This window comes from Crotalus tigris, unplaced genomic scaffold (assembly GCF_016545835.1).
Source record: "Crotalus tigris isolate CLP2741 ecotype Arizona unplaced genomic scaffold, ASM1654583v1 scf7180000017674.1595824, whole genome shotgun sequence".
Classification (NCBI taxonomy): Eukaryota; Metazoa; Chordata; class Lepidosauria; order Squamata; family Viperidae; genus Crotalus; species Crotalus tigris.
Window position 1 is genome coordinate 890,562 of NW_024096559.1, and position 24,558 is coordinate 915,119.

Sequence of the window (24,558 nt, forward strand, 5' to 3'; positions counted from 1 at the left end):
AAAGGGCTGAAAAGCTAATTCATGTTTTCATTACCTGCTTGAAATTTACACCAAAGGCAACATAACATGGTTAAGCCTAATCCTTGATGTTTATTTTCTAACAGTTTTCCAGATAAGAGTTTAGGACTAGGGACTTTTTAATTTTATTTTTTGATTACTGCTACATTTAAAAATGGCCTCACTCTAAAGGCTGTACAAGCACAGACTAAATTTTAATTTAAACCTATCAAGATTCTTGCCATCATCAAATGCTTAAATATCTAGCATATTTCCCACTCCAATCTAAAATAGGTAGGGGCAGGGGTGCTTGGAGGTGACTGAACTTAAGTCTATTAACACAAACCAGGAGAATCTTAATTGTAAACTCATTCATTTGTAGGAATCGAACTAAAAGCTCAGAAGATCCCTATAGACAATATCCCCGTCATTTTATCTTTTTTAAAAAAACACGGGTTTCACTAACCACCTAAGGTTAGTTGTTTTAGTAAGATCTTGGGGATTCGAACAAGCAGCTATAAATCCTAATGTAGCAAAAAAAAAATTGGCAGCATGAATCCTATCAAAACAAGATTTCTACAGATCTCACTCACTCACTCACTCTAAGAAAGTGTCCCAAGAAAATTTCAAAGGATGCCTTGCCTCAACCTGGTGTCTTCCAGATGTGAAGCTATGCTTTAATCCACGTGGGATTTTGTAAGAAGAGGTCCTAGGGGGTTAAAGAAAGAAAATTCAAGGAAATGAGTTTCTCTGCTATATCCTTTCTAAAAAGCTGCTCAAAAAAAAAAAAAAAAAAATGGGGTAGGGGAAGGCAGGAGAGTGGCCTGTTAAGGAACAGGTGTACCCCGATGTAGTCTGAGGTTGCAGCCCATATTTGGAGCACATCTGGAATCAATTTCTCAAGTAGAATCCTGTTATAGCTTGTATTTATTCTGGCTGCAGATGTGAGGTGTTTCAAAGTTTCCCTGTAGTTTGGCATGTGAGCACTGCAGGCAAGTAAGACAGGGAAGGGTGGGTGGGTATAAACCCCAACCTATCTGGGAAGTTCCTTTATTAGTCCTGCAGAGACTGTGTGCTCCTCTGCCTTTGCCTCCCAAATAGGGACAGTTGGAACCAGAATCTCAGTTGCTGTAATTTTTGGTTTTGTTTTGTTTCTCTGGCCATCCCAACCTCTTTGGGACCCGACTCTGCAAAACTCCATTAGGCTACGGATGAGGCCCATCGAAAATCACATAACATAATGATGAAGGCAAGCTTGCATGCCCCAAAAAAGGCACTTCAGTTTCTCTCAGCACTAGGGGGAGGTGTGGGTGGGTGGGGGGTGATTATGCCAACCAAGGGTCTGGCCAGGCCAGAGAAAGGGGCACCAAACGTAGCCAGCCTTTGGATCCACTGGGCTCCTGCACTGTCAGTCTTGCCTCTCTTTTGGGGGGGGGGGCATCACAGTTGTGTCTCCTGTCTGTGGGTCGTCCCTTCTCACGAGCAATGTGGGAAGGTATCGAAACAAGCCTGACTGAAGGATTATGAGGATGGAGTGAACTGAATCCTCCCCAAATCTCCAGTAGGAAGTCAACCTGCTCTTGCTGGGTCAGGACCATGCTTTAAAAGTGGCTTAAGACAACAAAAGGATCCTGAGCAGTGCACAAGTCCAATTACACCGATATATTAATGCCACCTCCTCCAGTGCCACCCTACCACAGCTCTTTCTCCCCTCCCTCAAAGACATGGATGGTACACACACAAACCTAGACAGATAGGGACACATGCACACATACTCTTGCTTTCCTAGACTCACGTGACACCCGTATGGCCTCCACCATTGCTCCTTCCTGATTGTCAGCTGCATAAGAGCCATTTCTTCAAAGGAAGGGGCCAGCAGGCAGGAGGGGGAGGAGAGAAAAAGGGGACAAGGTGATCACAGCCCATGGGGGGACGGGGGACAAGAGGATGGAAGGGTCAGCTACATGCCAGCTGGGCTGGGGGGTGACTTTATGGTGGAAGAGAGGATGACTTTTAGCACCATCTGGTTGGGGGAAAGGGGAAGGGAACATGCAGAGGTGTCTAAAGCACTTCAGGAGGCCCTGCAGGGAAACACAAGGTAGGAAAGGCTGAATTATTGCACATAGTCTCCTCCTATTGCAAATCTCAGGGGGCAGCCAGCAATCAAGGGCTGGGGGAGGAAGGGATAACGTGCATAGTAACTAGGATCTCTGGAGCGGGGGGGGGGAGCGGGGAGCTGGAACATCCCCTTGCAAGGTGCTCGATGCTCCTTGGTTGCTTGGTTCACAGCAATTGGGACGGGCTTCCTGCAGTCCCCACCAGTCGGAAGGAGAAGCACCTGTTCCCAGCTGAGTTGGTCGAGAGACCGGACGGACGCACTGTGGACCTGGGCTTGGCAGGCATGCAGGAACTGGGGGGCGGAAGGGGGGGGGGCTTACGGCAGCACAGTCCAGACCGCAGGCAGCAGAAGGCACTGTGTGTGTGTGTGTGTGTGTTTGTGTATCCTGGGGATGGGGACGGGGTGAAGCACTGCTGCTGGCAACGTGTCCATTCAACGTCCGAGAGTCCAGAGGTGATGACGCATCACTGGCGACAGATTCCTTAGTCCGTTTATTATTCCTCTGGTCCAGGGCAGGACAGGGCAGGCGAGGAGGGGGGAGGCCTCCCCGTGGAAGCAAAGACGGGTCTGCACAGAAGCTCAAATCAGAGTCCAAAACATCCAGCAAAAAACAGTCCAATTGGATAGAGGGCAGAAATTGAGGTCTGGCGCAAACTCTGTTTTTCTCTCTCTCTCAGCTGAGGCAAAATTTATGCCAAAAAAAAAAAAACCCACAAAAAGATTAAGTTCATCGGATGCCTCCAGCCGCATCATTTCATTCCAACTTGACAAGCATTAAGCAAACCCCTCTTGCTGCCGCCAAAGTTCAACTTTTTTTTTTAAGATTTCCTTTTTTCTGAATTTTTTTTTGTAAATTTCCTCTTTTTTATTTTTTTGTAAATTTGTCTTTTTTAGAAAAAAAATACCCTCTTGAAATAATAAAATAATCCTTTCAAAGCAAAATTCCCTCCCCGCTCCCACCCCCAGGAAGAAGAAGAAAGAAAGAAAAAAAAAAAGAGAACTCCGCACTGATTTTTTATCCTACAGCTGCGAGGTGGGGCTTTTCAGAGCATTTTTTTTCCTTATAAAACAACAACAAAAAAAATATTCAAACACTTTTGCATATTTGTCCTTTAGAAAATCTTTTACATGACCAAAGAAAACAAAATGAATTCAAAGGAGCAAAAAAAAAAAAAAAAAAAAAACCTTCCTCCCAGAGGTACCAAACCAGCTTTCCAAAAGAAGGGGGAAAAAAATTCCTTTTCTTCTCTGGGGAATTCTGGGGCATCCAAAGCGTTTGACTTTGCTGTTATCAAGAAAATAAACACGCACGCACACACGCACGCACACGCGCACACATACACACACAAATGTTCTCGTATTAAAATAGTCCTTAGTCCATCTGTACATCTAAGGGTTGGGGGTATTTTTTTTTTTTTTTGTACCCCCATTCTAACCTCCTTTGGTTCCTCGGTGACAAAAGTCTATTGCGGTTATTTCCTTTTTAAAAAAACAAAACAACCTTTTTCTTTGCCAAAAAGAAAAAGAAGAAAAAAGAAACAAAAAACAAAAATGGTTCCAACATCTTCTAAACGCAGCACAAAATTTTAACAACAATAAAAAAAAAAAGAACACGTTGTCTCCCTCGAAGTGATTGCTCAGAGTTGAGCTGCTCGGTGGCACTAAAGGGATGAAAAATGGCGGGAATTACGAGAGCAGGCAACAAAGACATCCGTGGAGGTAGTGTGTCTGTGGCACACAAAGTAGTAAGCAAGAAGAGAAACCGTCTCAGCCCCAAGCCTTCCTCCTTCAGCCTCTCTCCCCACCCACACTTTTGGCAACTGCCCTGGTGTCCAATGTGTTAGGAAGCATTTGAAGAATCGATCTGAGCACACGCAACTTTCTCAGCCACTTGGCCTCAACCTTCAGCTGCTTACCTATGTGGGAGAAGGCCTTTGGGCTGAAAGCTTAGGTCTGAATTAGTTAGGGCAACTCCACCCTGAACAGTTGCTCCAGGAAGCCTTGCCCTGCCTTTCCTGCAGCGAACGAAGGAGACACAGAACATGGGCCTCCTTCAAGTGTTCACTGTGGGAAATGTTGAGGTCACACCAGGAGCTCCTTCAAGAAATGTCATTCTGAGAGTTGGTCTCAGAATTCCAAGCGAAGAGAGTCACATTAGCCTGCTTGGGAGAACAAACAAGTGTGTTTTGTGACACTTTGAAGATCAATATATAATATAGGTCTCATTGAACATGCAAAAGGTTCAGCAGGGGACTTTCACTAGTCCCTGAAGGGATGAAGGGATCACTTGGTCACAAATTGCCAGGCTAGGCAAGGGGGAGAATCCTTATTAGTCTCATTGAGATTCCACTCTCTGCTCACTCAGTTTGCGGTTGTGCCCAAGGTCCATATCTGAGGGTCCTGACAGAAAAAAGCTGGAGCCAACACAGAAACTGGGCCTGTTCCTGGGACAAGAAGTAGATTCTGCATCCTAGGTCAGTGAGACGTTTGATCCTTCTTCATTCTCGGAACAGGACAGCCTCCACCAACCTAGGTGACCTCCAGATGTGAAGACTTCAACTCCCAGAATGCCCCAGTCACCACAGCTACTGCTATGAATTCTGGGAACAAAGCCACACGCTCGAACAACGTCCAGCTCATTGCAGAAATGCTCTGTGGAACATGATGTGGAGACTCAAGTCTAGCCTCCTGGCTTCCTTTTTTCCTTATTTAGGAGCAACGGAGTAGTTCAGCCTCCTGTCGGTCCTTAAAAGCGTCTCAAAACCCTTTTTATTCCTCTTTTAAATTAAGCAGCAGGAAGACGCACAGGGCACCGCTACAAGCCTTGCGCTTGGCAACTCTCTTTTCTTCTTTTTAGAAATTAAACCCTGCTTAAGCACAAGTCCACAAACCGGTTTCCTGCAGTTACTTAAATCACATGGGGTGGGTTTTGATTTTGGGGAGGGGAGGGAGTGTGATTTAATGTCCAAGCCACATTTGCTGCCCCTCCACAATAAAGAACAGGGAGGGGAGGACCCCGGATCTCATTTTCCAATTGGCCAAGACTGAATGCTCTAACAAGTCACACACACCCCCCGTGACTCATTCACAGTTCTCGTCAGTGGCCCAGTTCTCAAGTGCCACGCTGACCTCTTTTAAGGAAGTTTCCTGGCATGTGGAGAAGACAAACAGAGCTAAATCTAGGTTTCTGGAGTTGCTGGAGAAAATACCTTCAATGGACTCCTAACTCCCGCTCTCTCTTATCTTTCTTTCTCTTGCACCTCTCTTCCTCCTTTTGGGAGGAGAGAAAAGGGGGGTGAATCTACCCAGATGGCTCAAATGACCCCGAGAAGGACCCCCCCCCGGTGGTCAAGGGCTATTGCCCAAGGCACCAAGCATGCGCTCCAAACTCAGTTATTTTTTCCGGAACTGGCAAAGGATTGAGTAAACAAAAAGAACGGAGCTATCTCTGGGAGAAGAAGACTAAGATACATATGCCAGTCCCTCCCCTCCTGTCCTTACCTGTTGTTACTTGTTGTACTGATACGAGTAGGCAGCATGATCCGATGGAGACTCCACTGTCACGTGGCTCTGCTGGCCACTGTTCTCCTGTGACAAAATACCCATTGGGGGAATTGGGATGGTAGCCGTATCTTCCCCAAACCTTTCAGCCCCACTAAGATGAGCAAGGTCAAATCGCCACGTGGCTGGGCAGGGAATCAAGACCTCTCCACTTCCCTCATTAAGAGCTCAGCAGCCGGCCACGTGCCTTCTCCACCAACAGGAAACTGATCTCCAGAGACGCCTCATCTTACCCACCACACGGACTCAGATCCCCAACCCTGTGATGGGACTTGGAGGCTTCCCCGGTGTTGCTTTTTATGCTCGGCACTGAAAGACTCTATGTGGCTGGGAAGAAAAAGCATTCAAGGGCCTCTGTGGGAAGACACCAGTGTGTAGAAGCAAGAGCTCATTTCGGAATAGGACCTATTAAAGCAGTGGTTCTCAACCTTTTTAATGCCGCGACCCGCAACCGGTCGTAAGTCGAGGACTACTCAACCGGTCGTAAGTCGAGGACTACTCAACTGATGCAGCACCGTTTGCAGACTGGGACTTTTGGCGGGCTCAGCAGGGCAGAGACAGCCTGGACAATTCCTATTGGCTTTTGAAATCCAATAGAATTAGACTCTATTCAAGAGAATCTATTCTATTGGCTTTCAAAAGCCAATAGAATAAAAGGGAGTAGCACAGCTAAGGAAAAGGGGAAAAAAATGGCGGACTGCATTGTTTGGCGACCCCCGTGAAATGGTCATTCGACTCCAAATGGGGTCCCGACCCACAGGTTGAGAACCACTATATTAAAGAGTAGTGGCTAATCAACTTCCCAGAGTAATTTAAATTAGTTTGGTAAACTTCATTATCGAAGCATGTATGCCATAGCTCCTATGGACAATTGGGTGGCAGTGGAATATGGAATCCTCTTCCATCTATGGGGTACCATTTCCAAAATCTATAAGACATGCTCTGGATTTCCACCCATCATCTTACCCTCCTTTTTACTGGAAACACACAACACCAAAATGTATATCAGTGCAAGATAAACAATCTCTGCATAGGCATGTAGTTTACCCCAGACAATATACAGTCCGGAGGCTGCGTTCACACAAAATGCCAAATCCCAAAACCAAGTTAATGGGTCACATAACATGTTATGTGACTCACTCACCCCTAATGGTTTGACGTAAGAGCCAGTTGCTAAGGCAAAGGTTGAGACCCTGGAAGAAAATAAGCCACACATTTCCCATCCCCATTTTAGCTTACTCAAAGTTGTTGTGTCAGTGTTTCCCAACCTTGACAATTTTAAGGCATGTGGACTTCAACTCCCAGAATTCCACAGCCAGCAATGCTGGCTGTGGAATTCTGGGAATTGAAGTCCACATGCCTTAAAATTGTCAAGGTTGAGAAACACTATGCTATGTGAACTCAGCATGCGTGTTTTTTTTTTTTTAAGGCATAAATCTGTACCAAGGAAGCATTCCCTAATTTAAGCAGGAAGGGGAAAAGGGCCTCTTACCTCAACTGCGACACTAGAGGAAGGCACCGGTGTATACTGGGGAATATAGGCTCCTTGCATAGCTGCTGCCGCTGGCATATACTGGTGAGAAGGAGAGAAAATGTCAAGAGGCCACAGCAAAACTGGGTCTCAGCCCCACAAAAAAAAAAGGGAAGGAGGGAAGGGGTCCTTACTGTGCCAGCACTGCTGAGGGACAGATGGCCCAGCTGTTGGGTGAGAGGCCCCATCATGGAAGTGGGCTGGATGGAAATGGCGTGGTCCATGGTAGGTGTGAGCATCGTCCCCTGCTTGGGAACAAAATACTGAGTAAAAGAGGGCACCGTTTGAGACAAAACGGAAAGTAATGAAGGGAATGAGTCTAGAAACATCCTAAGAACAATGTGCATTACAACCGACTCCGGTATGAAAGCACTGCATTTCCCAAAAGTTCAAATTGGAGGATAATTAGAAAAGGTGGGACATACTGACTTAGCACTCTAGGCCACACAGCACTTTGAATTAAAAGCAAAAAAAAAAAAGTCTTCCCAATGAGTAGTAAAGTATATCAGTCGTTAGTTAATACATAAGTGTTTTTACCCTCCTGGTCCAGGAAGACGAAGAAAACAAAAAACAGTTACACAGTTTAATAATTTTTCCTGTCATTTGGACTAGAAAGGGAGAAAGCCCAAACTCTTGCAAGTTAAAAAAAAAAAAAACAACCACCCAAGTCCAACTTTCACTGTTCCATCTGAATTCACAATTAAAAGGACTAATTAGCACTATGAGAACTTTTGCAACGTTTTCCTTAATGGAGGATTCCAGGTAGGTAGGCAGGCAGGCAGGTAGGCAGGTAGGTAGGCAGGCAAGCAGGTAGGTAGGTAGGCAGGTAGGCAGGCAGGCGGGCAGGCAGAAACAGCTCTCACCGTGGGCTGCATGAGGTATGACTGATGGTGCATCCAAGATGGACTGTGGACCTAGAATAAGGCAGCATGTTTTATACATGGTATCTTAACAAAACAGTCCAGTCCTAAAAGGTAGATTGATTGAGCTATTCAATTCCCTGTCATGAAGCAGGCTGAGAAACAATATCCAAGTAGTGCAGATAAGACTTCAACCAAGGACTTCTGGTTCACAGCTCACATCCTTGTAGACCTTTCTGCTTAATCTGGCTTGCTCCACTCTGGGTTCCTTCCTAAAAACTGGATTTTGAACTACGACTCCCATAATCTTTGAACACGGGTCATGCAATTTGGAAGGCCACTTTAAAGGCAGACCTTTCCTGTCACACACAGAGTCAGCGAACAGGGGTTTTAGGAGTAGCAGGGCTAGCTGCATTCTCTCTCGTTAAAGTACTTTTCATCTAAACAAGGTGACTTCTGCTAGCTGAATAGGCGGTACAACAGGAAAGTTAACCAGAATTACCTTCCATTTGTTCTAAAAATCAGACATGTGTTCTCATTCCCCCCCCCCTTGCTGGAGAAACACAAGGGATTGAATAAATGCATCATAATACCATCACATCATTTCTTGCCATTTCTGACTTGTTATTAGTGACCCAAGCCATTTTAATCACGGAATCTTGTTATTGTATGTGGCCAACACATACAAAAGAAGAAGGAGAAGGAGAAGGAGAAGGAGAGGAGAAGAAGAAGAAGAAGAAGAAGAAGAAGAAGAAGAAGAAGAAGAAGAAGAAGAAGAAGAAGAAGAAGAGGAGGAGGAGGAGGAGGAGGAGGAGGAGGAAGGAGGAGGAGGAGAGGAGGAGGAGGAGGAGGAGGAGGAGGAGGAGGAGGAGGAGAAGAAGGAGGAGAAGAAGAAGGAGGAGGAGGAGGAGGAGGAGGAGGAGGAGGAGGAGGAGGAAAAAGAATGGTTGCCTCCTTCTCCTCCCCATTCTTAGCATAGCCATTTCCATCTCTTGTTGTGACTCCGATCCCAGTTTGCATTCTCCAGTATTAGCTGCCAAAGTAACATACCTGGTAGGAGGAAACAGGTGATGGGAGATAAGGGGAGAGCGCAGTCTGGGCAATCATCCTGTTTGGGGCCAGGCTGTAGGGCGTTGTATAAAACCTGCAGAGAAAATAGGGGGAGCAAAGCCGCCTGTTAGAAGTCTGTCCCAAAACTGAGAGTGCGCTCAGCAGACCTCTCTTCCCACTGGTTGCCATGCCAGCTTAATTCTGCCAGGCCCCATTTTCTAATGAAAATATTACTGTACCAATAAAAGGTGAAGGCACAAGAACAAAGACATACCCGTTTTGTAACGCTGTTGTCGGGTCATAAGTCAAGGTCATCCCACCCTGCAGGAAACAATAGTTAATTCACATATGGCTCACGCCTTTTCCTGTCCCCCAGTGCACCAGGTTCTCAGCTCAGTGAAGCCATAGTTATTATTTCAACTTTCCAGGAACACGTCACAAGCCTTACCCAGGCCAGTAGAGAGCCTGTTCTCTCAACCAGCTTAGTGTGACATGTCAGTACAGCCAATCAAGCTGTTAAAGAACTTTTCCTGTCTCTAAGCTTAGCCTGCACAACCTGTGGCCAGTTCACAAAATCCAAAGGGAGAGATGGGAAACCAGTTTGCTTAGGAAGTTCCATGCCAGAGATGCAGTTGTAGACTTCCAGTGAAGAAATAGCACACTGACCTACCACGGAGCAGTGGGAGAGATTACGGTTGAAAATGGTAACAGGAAGCAGGATCCAAACAGCCAAAATCTCTCCGGACAAAGGAGAGACATTTAAGATTATTCATATGTATTCCAGACAGCTATTTCTTTTGTGAGTATAAGGCAGAAACCAAGGATTTTGCCGCTGCTTGCAATCAGCTGGGAGTAATGGGATTCCAGGTAGTCCTCGAATTATAAGCACAACTGAGCCCAAAGTTTCTGTTGCTAAGCGAGACAGTTGGGAAGTGAGTTTTGCCCCATTATATTACCTTTCTTGCCTCGGTTGTTAAGTGAATCACTGCAGTTGTTAAGTTAGTAACGTGGCTGTTAAGTGAATCTGTCTTCCCCATTGACTTTGCTTTTTCAGAAGGTCACCAAACGGGATCATGTGACCCCGGGAATTGCAGCCGTCATAAATGTGAGCCAGTTGCTCAGCGTCCCAACTTTAATCACGTGACCAAGGTGGTGGTACGATGCTCGTAAGTGTAAAAAACAGCCCTAAGTCACTTTTTTGAGCGCTTTTGTAACTTCGAACTGTCACTAAACAAACGGTTGTAAGTCAAGGACTATCTGTACACGAGCCAGAGACATTACTGAAGCCTTTTCTGAACTCAAGGTTCAAGAAAACCTCACTTCTTAAAGTGAGGTTTTTTTTAAAGATTGAAAATCTTCAGAAACACAAGTTTTATTGTACTCACTGGGCAAGGGTTTTGTTCTTCAATTTTCTTTCTTTTCTTTAGGAAAAATTCATGAATTTAAGATTTTGTAGAAATTTTTTTTTTGAAAATATAGCAAAAAAGTGATTAGTGCTGGGTTCTAGAAATTTTCAAATAGATTAAATGTTTAGATGAACTTGAATTAAAACTTTGAAATTAATTAAAAGGATTTTCCTCGTGAGAAACATTCAGTATTTATATTTGAAAACAATAATTGATGACTTTGAAGGCACAAGAAGGAAATGAATGTATCAAGCGGTTTACTGAGTGAGGTATATGACTTTTGGGCGCAAAAAAAAATAATTTTAAAATTATTTGCCAGGATAAGATAAATTGGATGTTGTTGTGGAAGAGAAACAGATTTGATTGAATAAAGTTGAAATTGATTTAAATGCAGATTTAAAAATTATAAGCAGAGGGGAAAGGTGAATAGTGGAAACACTATTGGACATACAAGTGAAACTGGTTGATTGAAAAAAAAAAAACCTCGTAAATAGTAAACCAGAAGAGTGATGTGAATAATCTCTTCATATGGGATTTGCAAAAGGAATTTGTTAAAGTTATCAACAATTTTGTGAGAAGAAACATGGAGAATATGAAGAATGATGTGGATAACCTCTTTATACCGGATCTACAGAAAAAGGTGCCAATGATTTTATGAGAAGACATAAAGAAAACATGAAAAGAAAACAGATGTTTGGATATTATCTGAGGAGGCTAAAGGTTGTTATGAGAAAGGGGAAAGATTACATAGTTGGTTTATTTGACCAAGGTTAAAAGAGATGGATTGCTAAATCTGGTAACGTTTAATAGACTAACGTGGACTAGAACTGTTTTATGTTTTAAAAGTTTTGTTTATTTACAAATCAGTTTGGTCTAGGCCAGGGGTAGGCAATCTGGGAGTTGAAGTCCACGAGTCATAAAAGAGCCAAGGTTGCCTACCCCCTGGTCTAGGCTAGAAAACGGAAGGCCATTTGTTCAAGTCCCAACTTAGCCATGAAAGCCAACTGGGTGACTTTGGGCCAGTCATTCTCTCTCAGCCCAATCCCACCTCACAGAGTTGGTGGTGGGGAAAATAGAAGGAGGAAGATGTGTCGGATAACTTTGCGGCCTTCAGGTATTTGTAAAAAAATAATAAAAGTGGGATATAAATAAATATTTGAAAGAATGATACAGGGGGATTTGTTTAAAGAAAATCAGAAATATATGTAAAAAGAAGGATTCAAAATGGATTTATTGAACATAGTTTATAATAGTTATGTTGCTACTTTTTAAATCTTAATGGACTTTCACTGACGGAGATGGAGTGGTGCGGTTTTAAAGATTTGTTGATAGAGAATGGGATGGAATAGAGGATGAAGAGAGTGAAAAGTTGTTAATGTTAACTATACTTGCTGGGCTTTTTGATTTTTTTGTAGTTTGTATTAGTCTTATTTCTACAATGCAATTCTTAATACAATTATTGCAAAAAAGGAAGTTCCATGCTAGGAGTGAACATGACAAATAAACTTTTTTGTCAAGTTCTCGTTGGGCCCCCATATATGACCAAAGGGTATTCTGTGACTGTTGAAGCCCTCTAATCTCCTGATGACCCTCACACTTACCGTGTCACTTTCCCTTGGCCAGGCTCGTCCATTTTGCACATATTTGCCCTGATTCTGGCGCTTCTTCTGGCCACCATCAGCAAACTTGCAAAGCAGTGGATCTGGAGGAGCTGCAGAAAAAATAAGCCTGGGATTAGCCTTGGGACTTTTGTTGTAAGAGATCTGGACGCCCCTAGTTTGAATGATATTCCTAGGGCTCAGTATTCTCTCAATGCCCTAAATTAGACATGTCAAACACAAGGCCCGGGGGCCGGATGCGGCCTGCGAAGTGGTTTCATGTGGCCCATGGAGCCATCCTGGAAACAGTGAGGGAACGGCTCCCGCTGCCTTGGCCCAGGCCCAGGCCGTCCGGGAGCCAATATACAATTTTGTGGTGGCCATCTATGCTGAAACGCATTCAGTCTTAGCTCCACAAGGCTGTCTGGAAACAGCGAGGAACCAGCCCCTGCTGTGTCAGCCCCGCCCCCTGGGTGCATGCTGGGGAGGTGTCACCCTTTGTGAGGAATGAAAAAATGGACCATGCCTTGCCGCTTGCCCAGGTCCCACCCCTTTCTTCCAGAGACCCTCAGATCTGTCCCACTCCTGCCCAGGCCCCCACAAGCACCCTTGACATGAACAATGTAGAACTGGCCACGCCTACCCAGTAGGCCACACCCACTCCATCCACACCCACCCAGTAGGCTGCATCCACCTTGGCCACACCCACCCGGCCCCGAGGGCAACCACAATGCTGATGTGGCCCTCAATGAAATTGAGTTTGACACCCCTGCCCTAAACCTTCTCTTGACAGCTGACTTGATACACTGAATTCCACTCGACACACTGTTCCATTTTTGGTGCACTCATTAACTGGAGGCTATTTTGCTTTGTAGCAGTAACTGTTACATCAACCTGAAGATCCAAAATGGACAACCGTGGCTGATCACATTGGACACAGTGCTGCTCACCCTTTCTTCTTCTCCTTGACTTCATCCTACCTCTGAACCACAGAGGATATCCTCCTCTTTCTCTTTTTTCACCCTTCACGGCTAGAACAGAGAATGAAACCTTCTGCCGTTGTTCAAGAGCCAGCCGTGTCCAGAAGAGCTAATTAACATCAATTCAGTGACTTTTGTGAGACCATCAGCAGACTTTTATTTTCACATTAGCGCTAGGCATATTAGCATTTTGTCGGGAATGCAACAGCCTCCATCCATACTGTGTGTGGCCCAGGCAGGTTTCTATTTAAAGACTCGCAGACTTCAGTGTCATGCTACTGTTTTCCTTGAGCTCTTGTGGTTAACCTTCCTTTTTGTTGCCAAGCAACTACTCTCTTCTCCCACAACTGGGAGAGTGTACAGAGCTACATAGCATTCTGAATTACTACCACACGAGCAGCACTTACGTACAAGAGGATACTCCTACTTCCCTCCACTGGGCCCTTGGCCAACAACTCAGAAGGGCCAGCTGATACATGCACCAAAACCAAGGAACTGCTAATCTGTGAATTATTGGGGGAGGGGGGGAAGGGCACAAGATATGGGCACTTTGGAAAAGCAGATTATTAAAATAGCTTGTCAAAAAGAAGGCAAAAAAAAATAGTTGGACAGACATGCTTTTTTATGCCCCAATCATATATACTTCCTCTGAGTGGAGTGGTTGTGTTCCCTCTCCTCAAGCTCAGTTTTGTTATGCAGCCTAGTTTTATCGCAGCCTGCACTGGAGAGCCTGCAGCTGTAGCCATTGCAGCACTGGATGAGTATCGTGGACTTGGTATGTTTCCAAGCTGAGCCATGCTGGCTCGGGAATTCTGGGAGTTGAAGTCCACGAGTCATAAAAGAGCCAAGGTTGCCTACCCCTGGTTTAGATGATTTGGGGACGGTCATCTTCTTTCAACATAATCCATCTTTATTGTTGTGGGAATTAAATTCAGGTCAAGTCTCTATCTAAGCTCCTGGAGTGTTCAGACAAAATTGGGGACACAAATGCAATAATAACAGCCTCACCCCCACCAAGGAGCAACCTAGAGAAGGCAGCTAAGGGAAAGGAATGGAAGACAGTGCAATATTGTATTTATCAGACATGATTAATTGATCATAGCCTGGAAATGGCAAGAAACCCTTAATTCTTTTGGTAGCGCCCCCACTTATTTGAGATGTGATGAGCTGGACACAAATAAGGAAATAAAAATGCCCCTCTTATAAATACCTTTGTTGGAGTGAAGTCTATTCCACAAGAACCACGCTGTGAAATTTACTCCATGGGAAAAATATGATTCCTTAACTCTGCTGTACATAGGAAATGACTCCAAACCTTTCGCCACACATGCCTCTTAAGAGCGTCCTGCTATTCTAACTTGTTTATCTGCTTACTCCAGTCGTGTCTCTTCCTGCTTGAAGTGTTTTACCCCTCCTCTTCAGGCCACAATTTTAGCTCTGGGTCAGATTTAGATGACTTAATTCATACTTCACAGGAAGAGGCAGAATCAGGAGTCCCCAACCCCCCGGTCCATGGACCGGTACCGGGCCGCAGCATGCCAGCAATCGGTCTGCACAAATAAAGCCCCATCCATGGGATGGGGTAGCACACAAAACCACGCCCCCTCCGGTCCACGGAAAACCTCTCCCCACGGAACTGGTCCCTGGTGCCCCAAAGGTTGGGGGCCTCTGGCCAAAATAATTTTAGCAGCCCCATTTGACCAGAACAACCCTTCTGATCCAATTCCCTCCTTCCTTTTTACCAGCCGAATGAGTAGAGGCAGGGGGAAAGGCCATGTAGTAAATAAAGGAAGGAGGGAATTGGATCAGAAGGGTTGTTCTGGTCAAATGGGGCTGCTAAAATTAGCAGTAGCTCTCAGTTCCTTCCCTGTCTCACCGTCAGCCATCTCATTGACCTGTTTCAGTCAGGTTACCCACAGCAACACATTTTTACACATTATAAATGGAGAACCACGTAGCTCCAGTTTCAGGGCTATAACTTCTTTCTGCTGCACTTGAAATCCTGACCATTCAGCCACACTGCCCTCTTCTGAAGTTACCTTGGAACTGCTCACACTGTATTTCAATGGTTTTACTCCTACTTATCTCAGAACATTTTTTCTGTGATGTGGAACGTTACAGTATCCTAGCTTTTTCATAGACAACACACAGGTGTACTTTTGAGTGAGGCAGCCAGGGGGGGTATCTTTCCAAATGCCTGGATGGATGTTGATATTGGGCTGGATGGGTTCCCTCCAACTCAAACTAAATGGGAAGACTATTGTGTCTCAACCCTTCTCTCTCTGTTTCTGGTTTTGGGTAGCCAGTTGCCACCAGCAAGTCCAACTCAATGGTCCATTTTCATTAAAAAAAAAAACCTTCAGTGATAATTTTGTTCTGGACAAAAAAAATAGGAGCTGAACATATGTTCACCCCCTTGAATTGACGAAATTTTTTAAAAGGCTGGATAAAAACTTAAAGCAACAACAAAAAAACAATTCGCTAGAATATCTGTAAAAATGACCATGAAAAATTGGGGGAAACACAGAGCTGAAAAAGTAGTTGAAAATGAGTAGGTTAAAATATTGTGAGATTTCTGGACACAAACTGACAACGATTTAACTGTGGTTGAAAAGAAAATGTGGATAACTGATGTGACAATACCAAGGGATAGTAGATAGAAGATAAAGAATTGGAGAATGTCACAAAGTATCAAGAACTAATCATCAAAACTGAATGAATGTGGCATAAAGAGGCCCGGTGGCATCCCAGTGGTTATTGGCATACTGGGTACCAAACCCAAAAAATCTGGGACAGAACTTAAAAAATCTGCACTTAACACAAAATTCCCACCTGTCATTTGAAAAAGACCACTGCTTGGATCCACACATATACTATACACTGATAACAGTATGACTTTTTAGGTTCTTGGGAAGATCTCTGTGTGTATGAAGGCTAACACAGTTTTAAAAATGGCAGCTTTGACTTCACATTGTTGTGAACAGGTAATAATAATAATAAAAAAAAACTTGGAGATTTTATTTAAAGAATATTCATTGCCTTTATCAGTTCCTCATCACAGAAACAGCAAAGCAATGGCTTCATGCCCTGATCTTTCCTTAGCTGGATCATTGCAGCAGTCTCTTAGCAGGTCACCTAACATTTTTCCTTATCTGATGATCTGGATCTAGAACAGCACAGTGTGTGCTATTCCGATCCTTCCCTGATTGAATCTTTTCTTCCTTCTATCAGTGATTAGAATTTATGAAAAGTACCAACTTTAATTGCTGGCTAACTCGAGTCTTTATATCAGTGGTTCTCAACCTTTTTAATGCGGCGACCCCCAACCGGTCGTAAGTTGAGGACTACTCAACCGGTCATAAATCGAGGACTACTCAACTGGTGCAGCACCGTTTGCAGAATGGGACTTTTGGCGGGCTCAGCAGGGCAGAGACAGCCTGGACAATTCCTATTGGCTTTTGAAAGCCAATAGAATTAGACTCTATTCAAGAGAGTCTATTCTATTGGCTTTCAAAAGCCAATAGAATAAAAGGGAGTAGCACAGCTAAGGAAAAGGGGGAAAAAAATGGCGGACTGCGTTGTTTGGCGACCCCCGTGAAATGGTCGTTCGACCCCAAATGGGGTCCCGACCCACAGGTTGAGAACCACTGCTTTATATAGTAGTTGTGACCTTAATTGTAGTATAGGAAGTTACTGTACTAATGTTTCAATATTGTTTTATTATTTTGTATGGTGCCCTTTTACAGATGCAAGAAAGACACTACTAGTCTTGCTGCTGTTGCTGTGTCTACTACCTTAAACTTTTTCTCCTCTGGAAAGGAACCAATTCACCCTCCCTCTTATAGTACTCTCTCACCTGGGACCCCAGGAGGTGTCTTGATATATTTGCCATTGAAGTGGGTGATGATGGCTTCACACTTTTCTGTAGACTCCATCCTGGAGAAGCAATGAAAAGAAAGTGTCCATGAAGCTGGGATGGAGAAAATGCCAAATGTTTCTATGCAGGAATAAGTAGGGAGAAGAATGTGCTCTGTTAACCCAGTGCTGTGGAATTCCAAGTCTCTCAGACATGAGCAACACAGCCATGAGAAGGGATGTGGACAATCTCAGCAAGACATCTAGGCAACCTGCTCCTAATTGATAGGACCTGCAGCTCAAAATATAGTAGATGTGAGAGTTACCGACTCAAAATTCCTATGGAGAAATTCATTGGTTTATACTTGGCTGAACTGACGATCTGAACGAAAAACAGCTTCGTGTCAACTCCAGTTTAAGTCAACACTCATCTTCAGGTTGTCCAGATTGAGAAACAGTCCTTTAAATGGCGCTGCTTCCATTTAAAACAGCGTTTGCCAATCTCAGCAACTTTAAGATGTGTGGACTTCAACTCCCAGAATTCCCCAGCCAACACGCTGGTTGGGGAAATCTGGGAGTTGAAATCTACGCATCTTAAACTTGCCAAGGTTGAGAAACACTGATTTAGAGGACTTTGCAGAGAGGAAGGGACAGGGGCATTGGGGTGAGTTCTTGAGGGAGAACATGTACTTTCTGTTAAGCTCAGAGACTTGTGATGAGCATCAGTATTTGGAAAAATTAGATAGGTATTAATAGCCCGTGATTCTCCTAGAATCTCCTAATCAAGATTCATCAAAGCTAACAGATCAAATCTGGAAAATTTATGAGATAGCCCGTTCCTAGGCAACATTTCTTTGGGGAGATTACTAAAAATGAATCCAAGAATGCAAAATCTGACATCAGAATTAACCTGGACTATGCAAACCAATCCACTGGTTTTGAATCTCTAGTTGGATATGAATTTATGACTCCAAATAGCTCCAATATTGCAAGGAGCTTTCAAAATAGAATAGAATAACAGAGTTGGAAGGGACCTTATAGGTCATCTAGTCCAACCCCCTGCCAGGAGACCCTATACCATTTCTGACAGATGGCTGTCCAGTCTCTTCTTGAAAGCTTTCAGTGATGAAGCACCCACAACATCTGAAGGCAAACTGCTCCATTGGTTGATTGTCCTCACTGTCAGAAAATTTCTCCTTATTTCTAGGTTGAATCTCTCCTTGATCAGTTTCCATCCATTGTTCCTTGTCTGGCCTTCAGGTGCTTTGGAAAATAGGTTGACCCCCCCCCCCTCTTCTCTCTGTGACAGCCCCTCAGATATTGGAAGACTGCTATCATATTACCTCTGGTCCTTCTCTTCACTAGACTAGCCGTGCCCAGTTCCTGTAACTGTTCTTCATATGTTTTAGCCTCCAGTCGACTAATCATCATTCTTGCTCTTCTCTGCACTTTTTCTAGAGTCTCAACATCTTTTTTACAGTATGGTGACCAAAACTGGATGCAGCATTCTAGGTGTGATCTTATTAAGGCTTTATAGAGTGATATTAATATCTCATGTGATCTTGATTGAATCCCTCTGTTAACGCAACTTAGGATTGCATTGGTTTTTTGGCTATCGCCGCACACTGTTGGCTCACATTTAATTGATTGTCCAATAAGATTCCAAGATCCCTCTCACAATTACTGCTATTAAGCCAGGTTTCACCCAATCTATATGTGTACTTCTGGTTTCTCTCGCCTAAGTGTAAGACTTTACTTTTCCCTACATTGAATTTCATTTTGTTAGATAGGGCCCAGTATCAGGTCTTGTCAGGTCTGTCAAGATCCACCTGAGTTTGTCTTCTGGGGTGTTGGCTTTTCCTGCCAGCTTTGTATCATCTGCAAATTTGATGAGTTTCCCCTTCTATTCCCTCATCTAAGTCGTTTATGAAGATATTGAAGAATACTGGGCCTAAGACGAAACCTTGTGGTACCCCACTGCTTATTTCCCTTCATGTAGACAATGTACCATTAAGGACTACTCATTGAGCACGGTTTGTCAGCCAGTTATAAATCCACTTGGTGGTGATGCTATCTATCCACTTTTTTTCTAGCTTACCAAGAAGTAGGTTGTGGTCTACTTTGTTGAATGTTTAGCTGAAGTCTAAGTATAGTATGTCCACAGTATTTCACTGGTCTACTAATTTAGTCGCTTTGTCAAATAACGAAATAGGATAGGTTTCGCATGATCTGTTTTTAACAAACCTGTGCTGACTTCTAGTTTTTTACTTGATTTGTTTCTAGATGTTCACAGATCTGTTTTTTGATGTTAGGCTGATTGGTCTGTAGTTTCTGAGTCTGTTTTTTTCCCCTTTTTGAATATAGGAACCACATCAGCTCTTTTCCAGTCCTCTGGTAGTTCCCTGGTGCTTCTAGATTTTTGAAAGATATGGTACCGTGGTTCTGAGATGAGTCTGCCAGCTCCTTTAGAACTATGGGATGTAATCTGTCAGGTCCCGGTGATTTACATTCATCAAGCTCAGACAGGTGTTCTCTTACCATTTTCTTGCTTATTTTAATTTTTATTTCTAGTCTGTCTTTTACAGTTATGTTTTTAGTAGGTTGGGCTATAGTTTCTTTTTGCGTGAAGACTGATGCAAAGAATAAGTTAAGCAGCTCTGCTTTTTCTCTACTGCCTGTTACTTCCTTTCCATCTTCTCTCTTTAGTGGACTGACTGTTTTCTTGATTTTTTTTTTCTTGTCATTTATATGTTGAAAGAGACTTTTAATACCTTTGACTTTTGTTGCAAGTCCTTGTTCATTCTGAGCCTTTGCTTTCCTGATGCTGGCCTGTGTTTTCACATGGCTCTGCTATGATGATTAAACATCTCATTGGCTTGTTATCCCTTTTGGCTTTGAAATGCTACATCTTAGGACTCAGGGAAAATATTTTAGAGCTGGAGACTTTGAAAGAAAGCGGGGGGTAGCAAATCAGTTTTGACAGAGAGGGAAATCAGTGTTTCAGTTCTCTCCTCTCTTTAGGAAGACCAACCTCATCCATTATAACCAGCTATAGGAAACAGGGATATATAATTAACCAACCATTGCCAATTCGACCAAGTTTACTTTTTCAGGTATGAAGGAAAATAAATATGGAGGAGCCAGGAGCTGTCTGTTGCAATGTGAACATTTGGCAGTAGAGGGCAGTGTAGGATAGAAAAGAATGCCCAAGCTGGCACAGGAAAGGGAGAATACAGAACAAAACTGCCCACCCAGGTGGAGGTCTGAACAGCAAAGGAGGTACCCTTCTATGCCTAAAAGTAATTCAACAGTTAGACAAATCTTTAGCAGGGATCTTGGGTTAGGAACCAAATGCACACAGATGTATTTTCCTCTTTCTTAGCAACAATGCTAAACGTCATTGTAAATAGGGGAAATTCTAGGATCAATGGTGCTTCTGTCTTTCAGCATTCCTGTTCCACATCAAGCCATTTTCTAAATCACCAGTTTTCTGCTACCAGTTTTCTTCCCGTCCCTTCTCAAGCAATTGGCTAAATATCTTGCTTCTCCCTAAGGCTAAACTGAAGACTGAACAGCAGCTGAGTGCCATAGGAAAAGAGAAGGAGGTAACCTAGGGCTTTATACTCCGCATCAAAACATCTCGGACATTTTTTTGGCCCACAAGCTAACCACATGTTTGTTATAAGGCTTTAGGACAGACAAAGTGCCACTGAAGTTCAACTTTTTCCGCCTGCCAAACCTGGAAAGGAATCATTTTGAGTGTCAGTGCTCAACCCTCTTTTGCCCCAGCCTATCTTAATCTTTTAGGAACATTTGGTGATGGCATATTTAGGGAAAAAGAAACTGAAAGACACACACAGTCAGCTAAAATAATATGGTTTCAGAGGCATGTAGAAAGCTTCCATAGAACATCCAAATGTCCATAATCTAGTTCCCAGTGGACCAACTCAGAAGAGTGTAGCTATAGCTATCCCAACCCTACAACGTAGGAATAGGACATGGAAGAGTTTAAAAAAGGCAAATGCCGATCACCACCTTGAACCAAGAGGGAAATATTTGCAAATGCTCAGCATATTTGCACATGCTCCGTGCAGAAGGGAATATTTAGCCAAGCAAATCTCTGTGCAGGTATTCCGACAGAAGACCATCCTTGGTCAAAGGAATGGTTCAAGGTGCTTGCTCACCTACGGGATGTGAATGGACCACATTTCTGAGGGCTCCCTGAGTGAACATAGGCTAGGTCTGTTTGTCTTTTTAAGCTAGCACTACTGTATATAACTGAAGAAGTGTATCATTAAACCAAAGGATCCCCAACCCTGTCCCAGCCATCCTGCCTGACCTGGCAAAGCCAACTCCTCGGCTGGTGCCGCTGGCATCACGTAGGATACGTGTAGAGATGACTTGTCCGAATGGCTTCAGCATCGACTCCAATTCAGCCTCATCCATGCCCAAAGGCAAGTTTGACAGGTAGAGGTTGGTAGGATCCTGCTCCTGTTGCTATGGAAACAAGAAGTCAGGCTGTTGCCTAGCAATAGTCCATCCCATCCCGAGGACGCATTCCTTTGGACTTTCCTTTCCCTTCCCTTCCTGAACGTGTCACCTGCCTCTGTTGAGATGCTTGCTGCCTCCCTTTCTCTAGGCACACTGAGGCCGTTCCATTTATGAAGAGAACTCAACATATTATCTCGGTAGAGAGCCCAGCTTCTGCTCTAGGCAACCCCACCAGTGAGACTCACTGTTGTGAAGTAGAATGAAGAGAAGCTGACGCATTGGAAATATCCAGCATCCAGGAGAGCAAGTGAGGCAGCAAACATGGCCTCTATAGTACTGTTGGCTATAGCACATATACAAGTGTGCTAACTGCAAGAGCTGCACACTGGGAATGACATACGTGCCCTACGTGCATGTGTGAACGCTGTGTGTTCTTTCTAAATAGATAGATTCAGATTTCAAAGACATTTCAAGGGAATCCCACCACTGGCCATGGCTTTAATTTATGAAAATGTAGCGGATATATTGGGAGAGAGAGAGAGAGAGAGAGAGAAAATGAGAAAGAGAAAGCCTTCTCTAGCAGGGATCCTCAATCCCCAATCCAGAGCCCCTGATTAGAGTGTAATTTACTCTGAGTAAATCCAAATCTACTGGAGTACCAGAGTACAACATCTGCCTCCCATTGAATGTGTAGATATTCTTGGGCTAAGAGAGCATTACTTATTTCTTACATGGAACCACAATGATGCTCTCTGCTTCTTTGAGTAGTAGCTGATACTGGCCTACAGAACAGTGGTACTCAACTTTTCTGGCTTCGTGGACCAGCAGCGGGAGGGGGGGAGGACCCCTTGCTAGAGAAGGCTCTCTCTGTCTCTCTCTGTCTCTCTCTCTCTGTGTGTCTCTGTGTCTCTGTCTCTGTCTCTGTCTTTCTCTCTGTCTTTGCCTCTGTCTCTCTGTCTCTTTCTGTCTGTTTCTGTCTCTCTCTCTGTGTGTGTCTCTCTCTCTGTCTCTCTCTCTCTCTCTGTCTCTCTCAGGAGAAAGAGGATCTGCAGCTTAAGTCAGTATCCACGTTGCCACCTGGTTCAAGCAATCAGCCCCAACCAAATGGTGGCATCGTAATTTGCAGAACATTTCCCACTATATCTGGAGAGCACCAGCTTGGGGAAAGTGGAATTAAAGTGATCAGCAAGAAACAAGGTGTATGTTTGGAGAGGAATTAATACATCATAGAACTGAACAGTTTATCTTCAATCATTAACATCTCTAGCTTTAAAGATGTTTTGGGGAAAAAAGAGAGTGTTCTTTTCCCAGAGAACTTGGGAAAGGAATCATCGCCTGACCAAGTGAGACTGAGTAATACTGGAATTATTCTGGGATTCTAAGGCCAGGATATTGAACTTAATGGATACATAATTCAGTCTGCTATGGTAGAGTCTCATGTAACTGCTGGGGTCTGATTCACATATAACACTAAGATACATTAGCTCTGGGTGCTGCTCTTGTCTACTTGTCTGAACGATGGCTTGCATAGGAAACCCAGGTTCCTGCAAAATTTACCACCACACCTACTTGTCATGACTGTACCCAGCACCACCCACTCCAAGCACATGGCATGAAGCATCAGTGGTACCCTTGAAACCCTGGGCAACACAGTAATGCTGGAAAACACACTCTGAAGAAGAGCCTCTCCATCATGGCAGGATATAAGAAAGATCTCGCTTCAACAGGGCTAAATCACAAGGAACAAGGTTAAACTAGAACAGGGGTAGGCAACCTTGGCTCTTTTATGACTCGTGGACTTCAACTCCCAGAATTCCTGAGCCAGCCATGCTGAGGGGAAAGGGAGAGGTTTCCAAGCTGAGCTATGCTGGCTCAGGAATTCTGGGAGTTGAAGTCCACGAGTCATAAAAGAGCCAAGGTTGCCTACCCCTGCACTAGAAATTTAACCGTGGTTGTCTTACTCAGGAAGATTCCCATTCTCATTTGTTGAAGGGAGGAGGACGGCTCTGCCATGTAGGCCTGCAGCTCAAGGCTTACCTTGGCCATCTGGGCTTGGACCCCGCTGGCCTTTAGTGCAGTCACGGCCTTCTGAGCTGCTGTGGGGCTGTCAAAATCCACAAAGCCATAACCTGAAGGTTCAAGGAGAGGAAAGATTAATCTTGTTAACCTTGGAGATTCCATCTCTAGCTTGGACAGGTAGTCCTCGACTCACAGCAGTTCATTTAGCGACCGTTCAAAGTTACGACGTCACTGAAGACCGTTTTTCACACTTATGACCACTGCAGCATCCCCCTGGTCACATGATTGAAATTCAGATGCTTCGCCAGGGATTCATATTTACGCAGAGTCAGTGGGGAAGCCAGATTCCCCACTGTTACTAACTTAACAACTGCGGCGATTCACTGAACAACCGTGGTTTAAGAGAGATTGTAAAATGGGGCCAAACTCACTTGAGACATATTTCACTTAGCAACATAAATGCTGGGCTCAATTGTGGCCGTACGTTGAGGACTACCTGTATAGAGGATCCTTCCTCCAGCCCTCTGCTTCTGGGTGAGCAGCAAAGAGACTTACCTTTGCAGCGGGAGCAAAGCCCTCCTGCCTCACCTCACCTCCTTTACATTCTCAGCTGCACCACACCCTCTAGCACACCACAACCCGCAATCATTCTGAGGGGCAAGACTAATGTTATCTGGCGGGGTTCGCAAACATTGGCAGGAAGGCAAGAGAGGGAGGATCTGTCTCCCTGTTAAGCCATACAGACTGCAGGATCCCCCTTCTCTTCTTCCTCTTCCCCTCTCCTCCTCCTCCTCCTCCTCCAGCTTGTACTCTGAGTGGATGCTCCATCTTTCTTTTCTCCACAGCAATGTCTGGCATTTCAGGAATGCAGCTCCTCCCCCACACAACCATCACCCTCATGCCAATAAACCATCCCCACCTTCAGACCAAGCCCATCTTCCTCAGGAAGTTTGGCTCTAGATTCTGAACCTGCCTTGTGCCCCAGCCTTACATTTAGGTTTCAAACTTCGCCAGCCTCAAAGCTGTGGATGGAAGAAACCCTCTTTTGAAAGAGAGATTAAATTCTCTGGACCGCTGCAAGAGTCTGTGGG

At 44.3% G+C, this 24,558-nt stretch overlaps 1 protein-coding gene across 5 annotated transcripts in view; it reads right to left on the reverse strand.

Moving 5' to 3' along the window:
• Positions 1 to 775: 775 nt before the first annotated feature.
• The window catches only part of RBMS2 (RNA binding motif single stranded interacting protein 2), a 72,635-nt gene continuing 48,852 nt past the window's right edge, over positions 776 to 24,558 (reverse strand). For 3 of the 5 annotated variants that reach the window (XM_039337347.1, XM_039337348.1, XM_039337343.1), the window contains exons 4-14: positions 23,486 to 23,577; positions 21,297 to 21,454; positions 16,959 to 17,038; positions 12,126 to 12,235; positions 9,393 to 9,439; positions 9,119 to 9,212; positions 8,072 to 8,122; positions 7,343 to 7,456; positions 7,170 to 7,250; positions 5,618 to 5,704; positions 776 to 3,777 (exon numbers count right to left, since the gene is read on the reverse strand). In XM_039337347.1, coding sequence (XP_039193281.1) covers positions 5,624 to 5,704; positions 7,170 to 7,250; positions 7,343 to 7,456; positions 8,072 to 8,122; positions 9,119 to 9,212; positions 9,393 to 9,439; positions 12,126 to 12,235; positions 16,959 to 17,038; positions 21,297 to 21,454; positions 23,486 to 23,577 — 908 coding nt within the window. In that variant the 3' untranslated portion in view covers positions 776 to 3,777; positions 5,618 to 5,623. The remainder of the gene's footprint in view (positions 3,778 to 5,617; positions 5,705 to 7,169; positions 7,251 to 7,342; positions 7,457 to 8,071; positions 8,123 to 9,118; positions 9,213 to 9,392; positions 9,440 to 12,125; positions 12,236 to 16,958; positions 17,039 to 21,296; positions 21,455 to 23,485; positions 23,578 to 24,558) is intronic. The other 2 variants (XM_039337346.1, XM_039337345.1) reach the window with 2 other exon arrangements.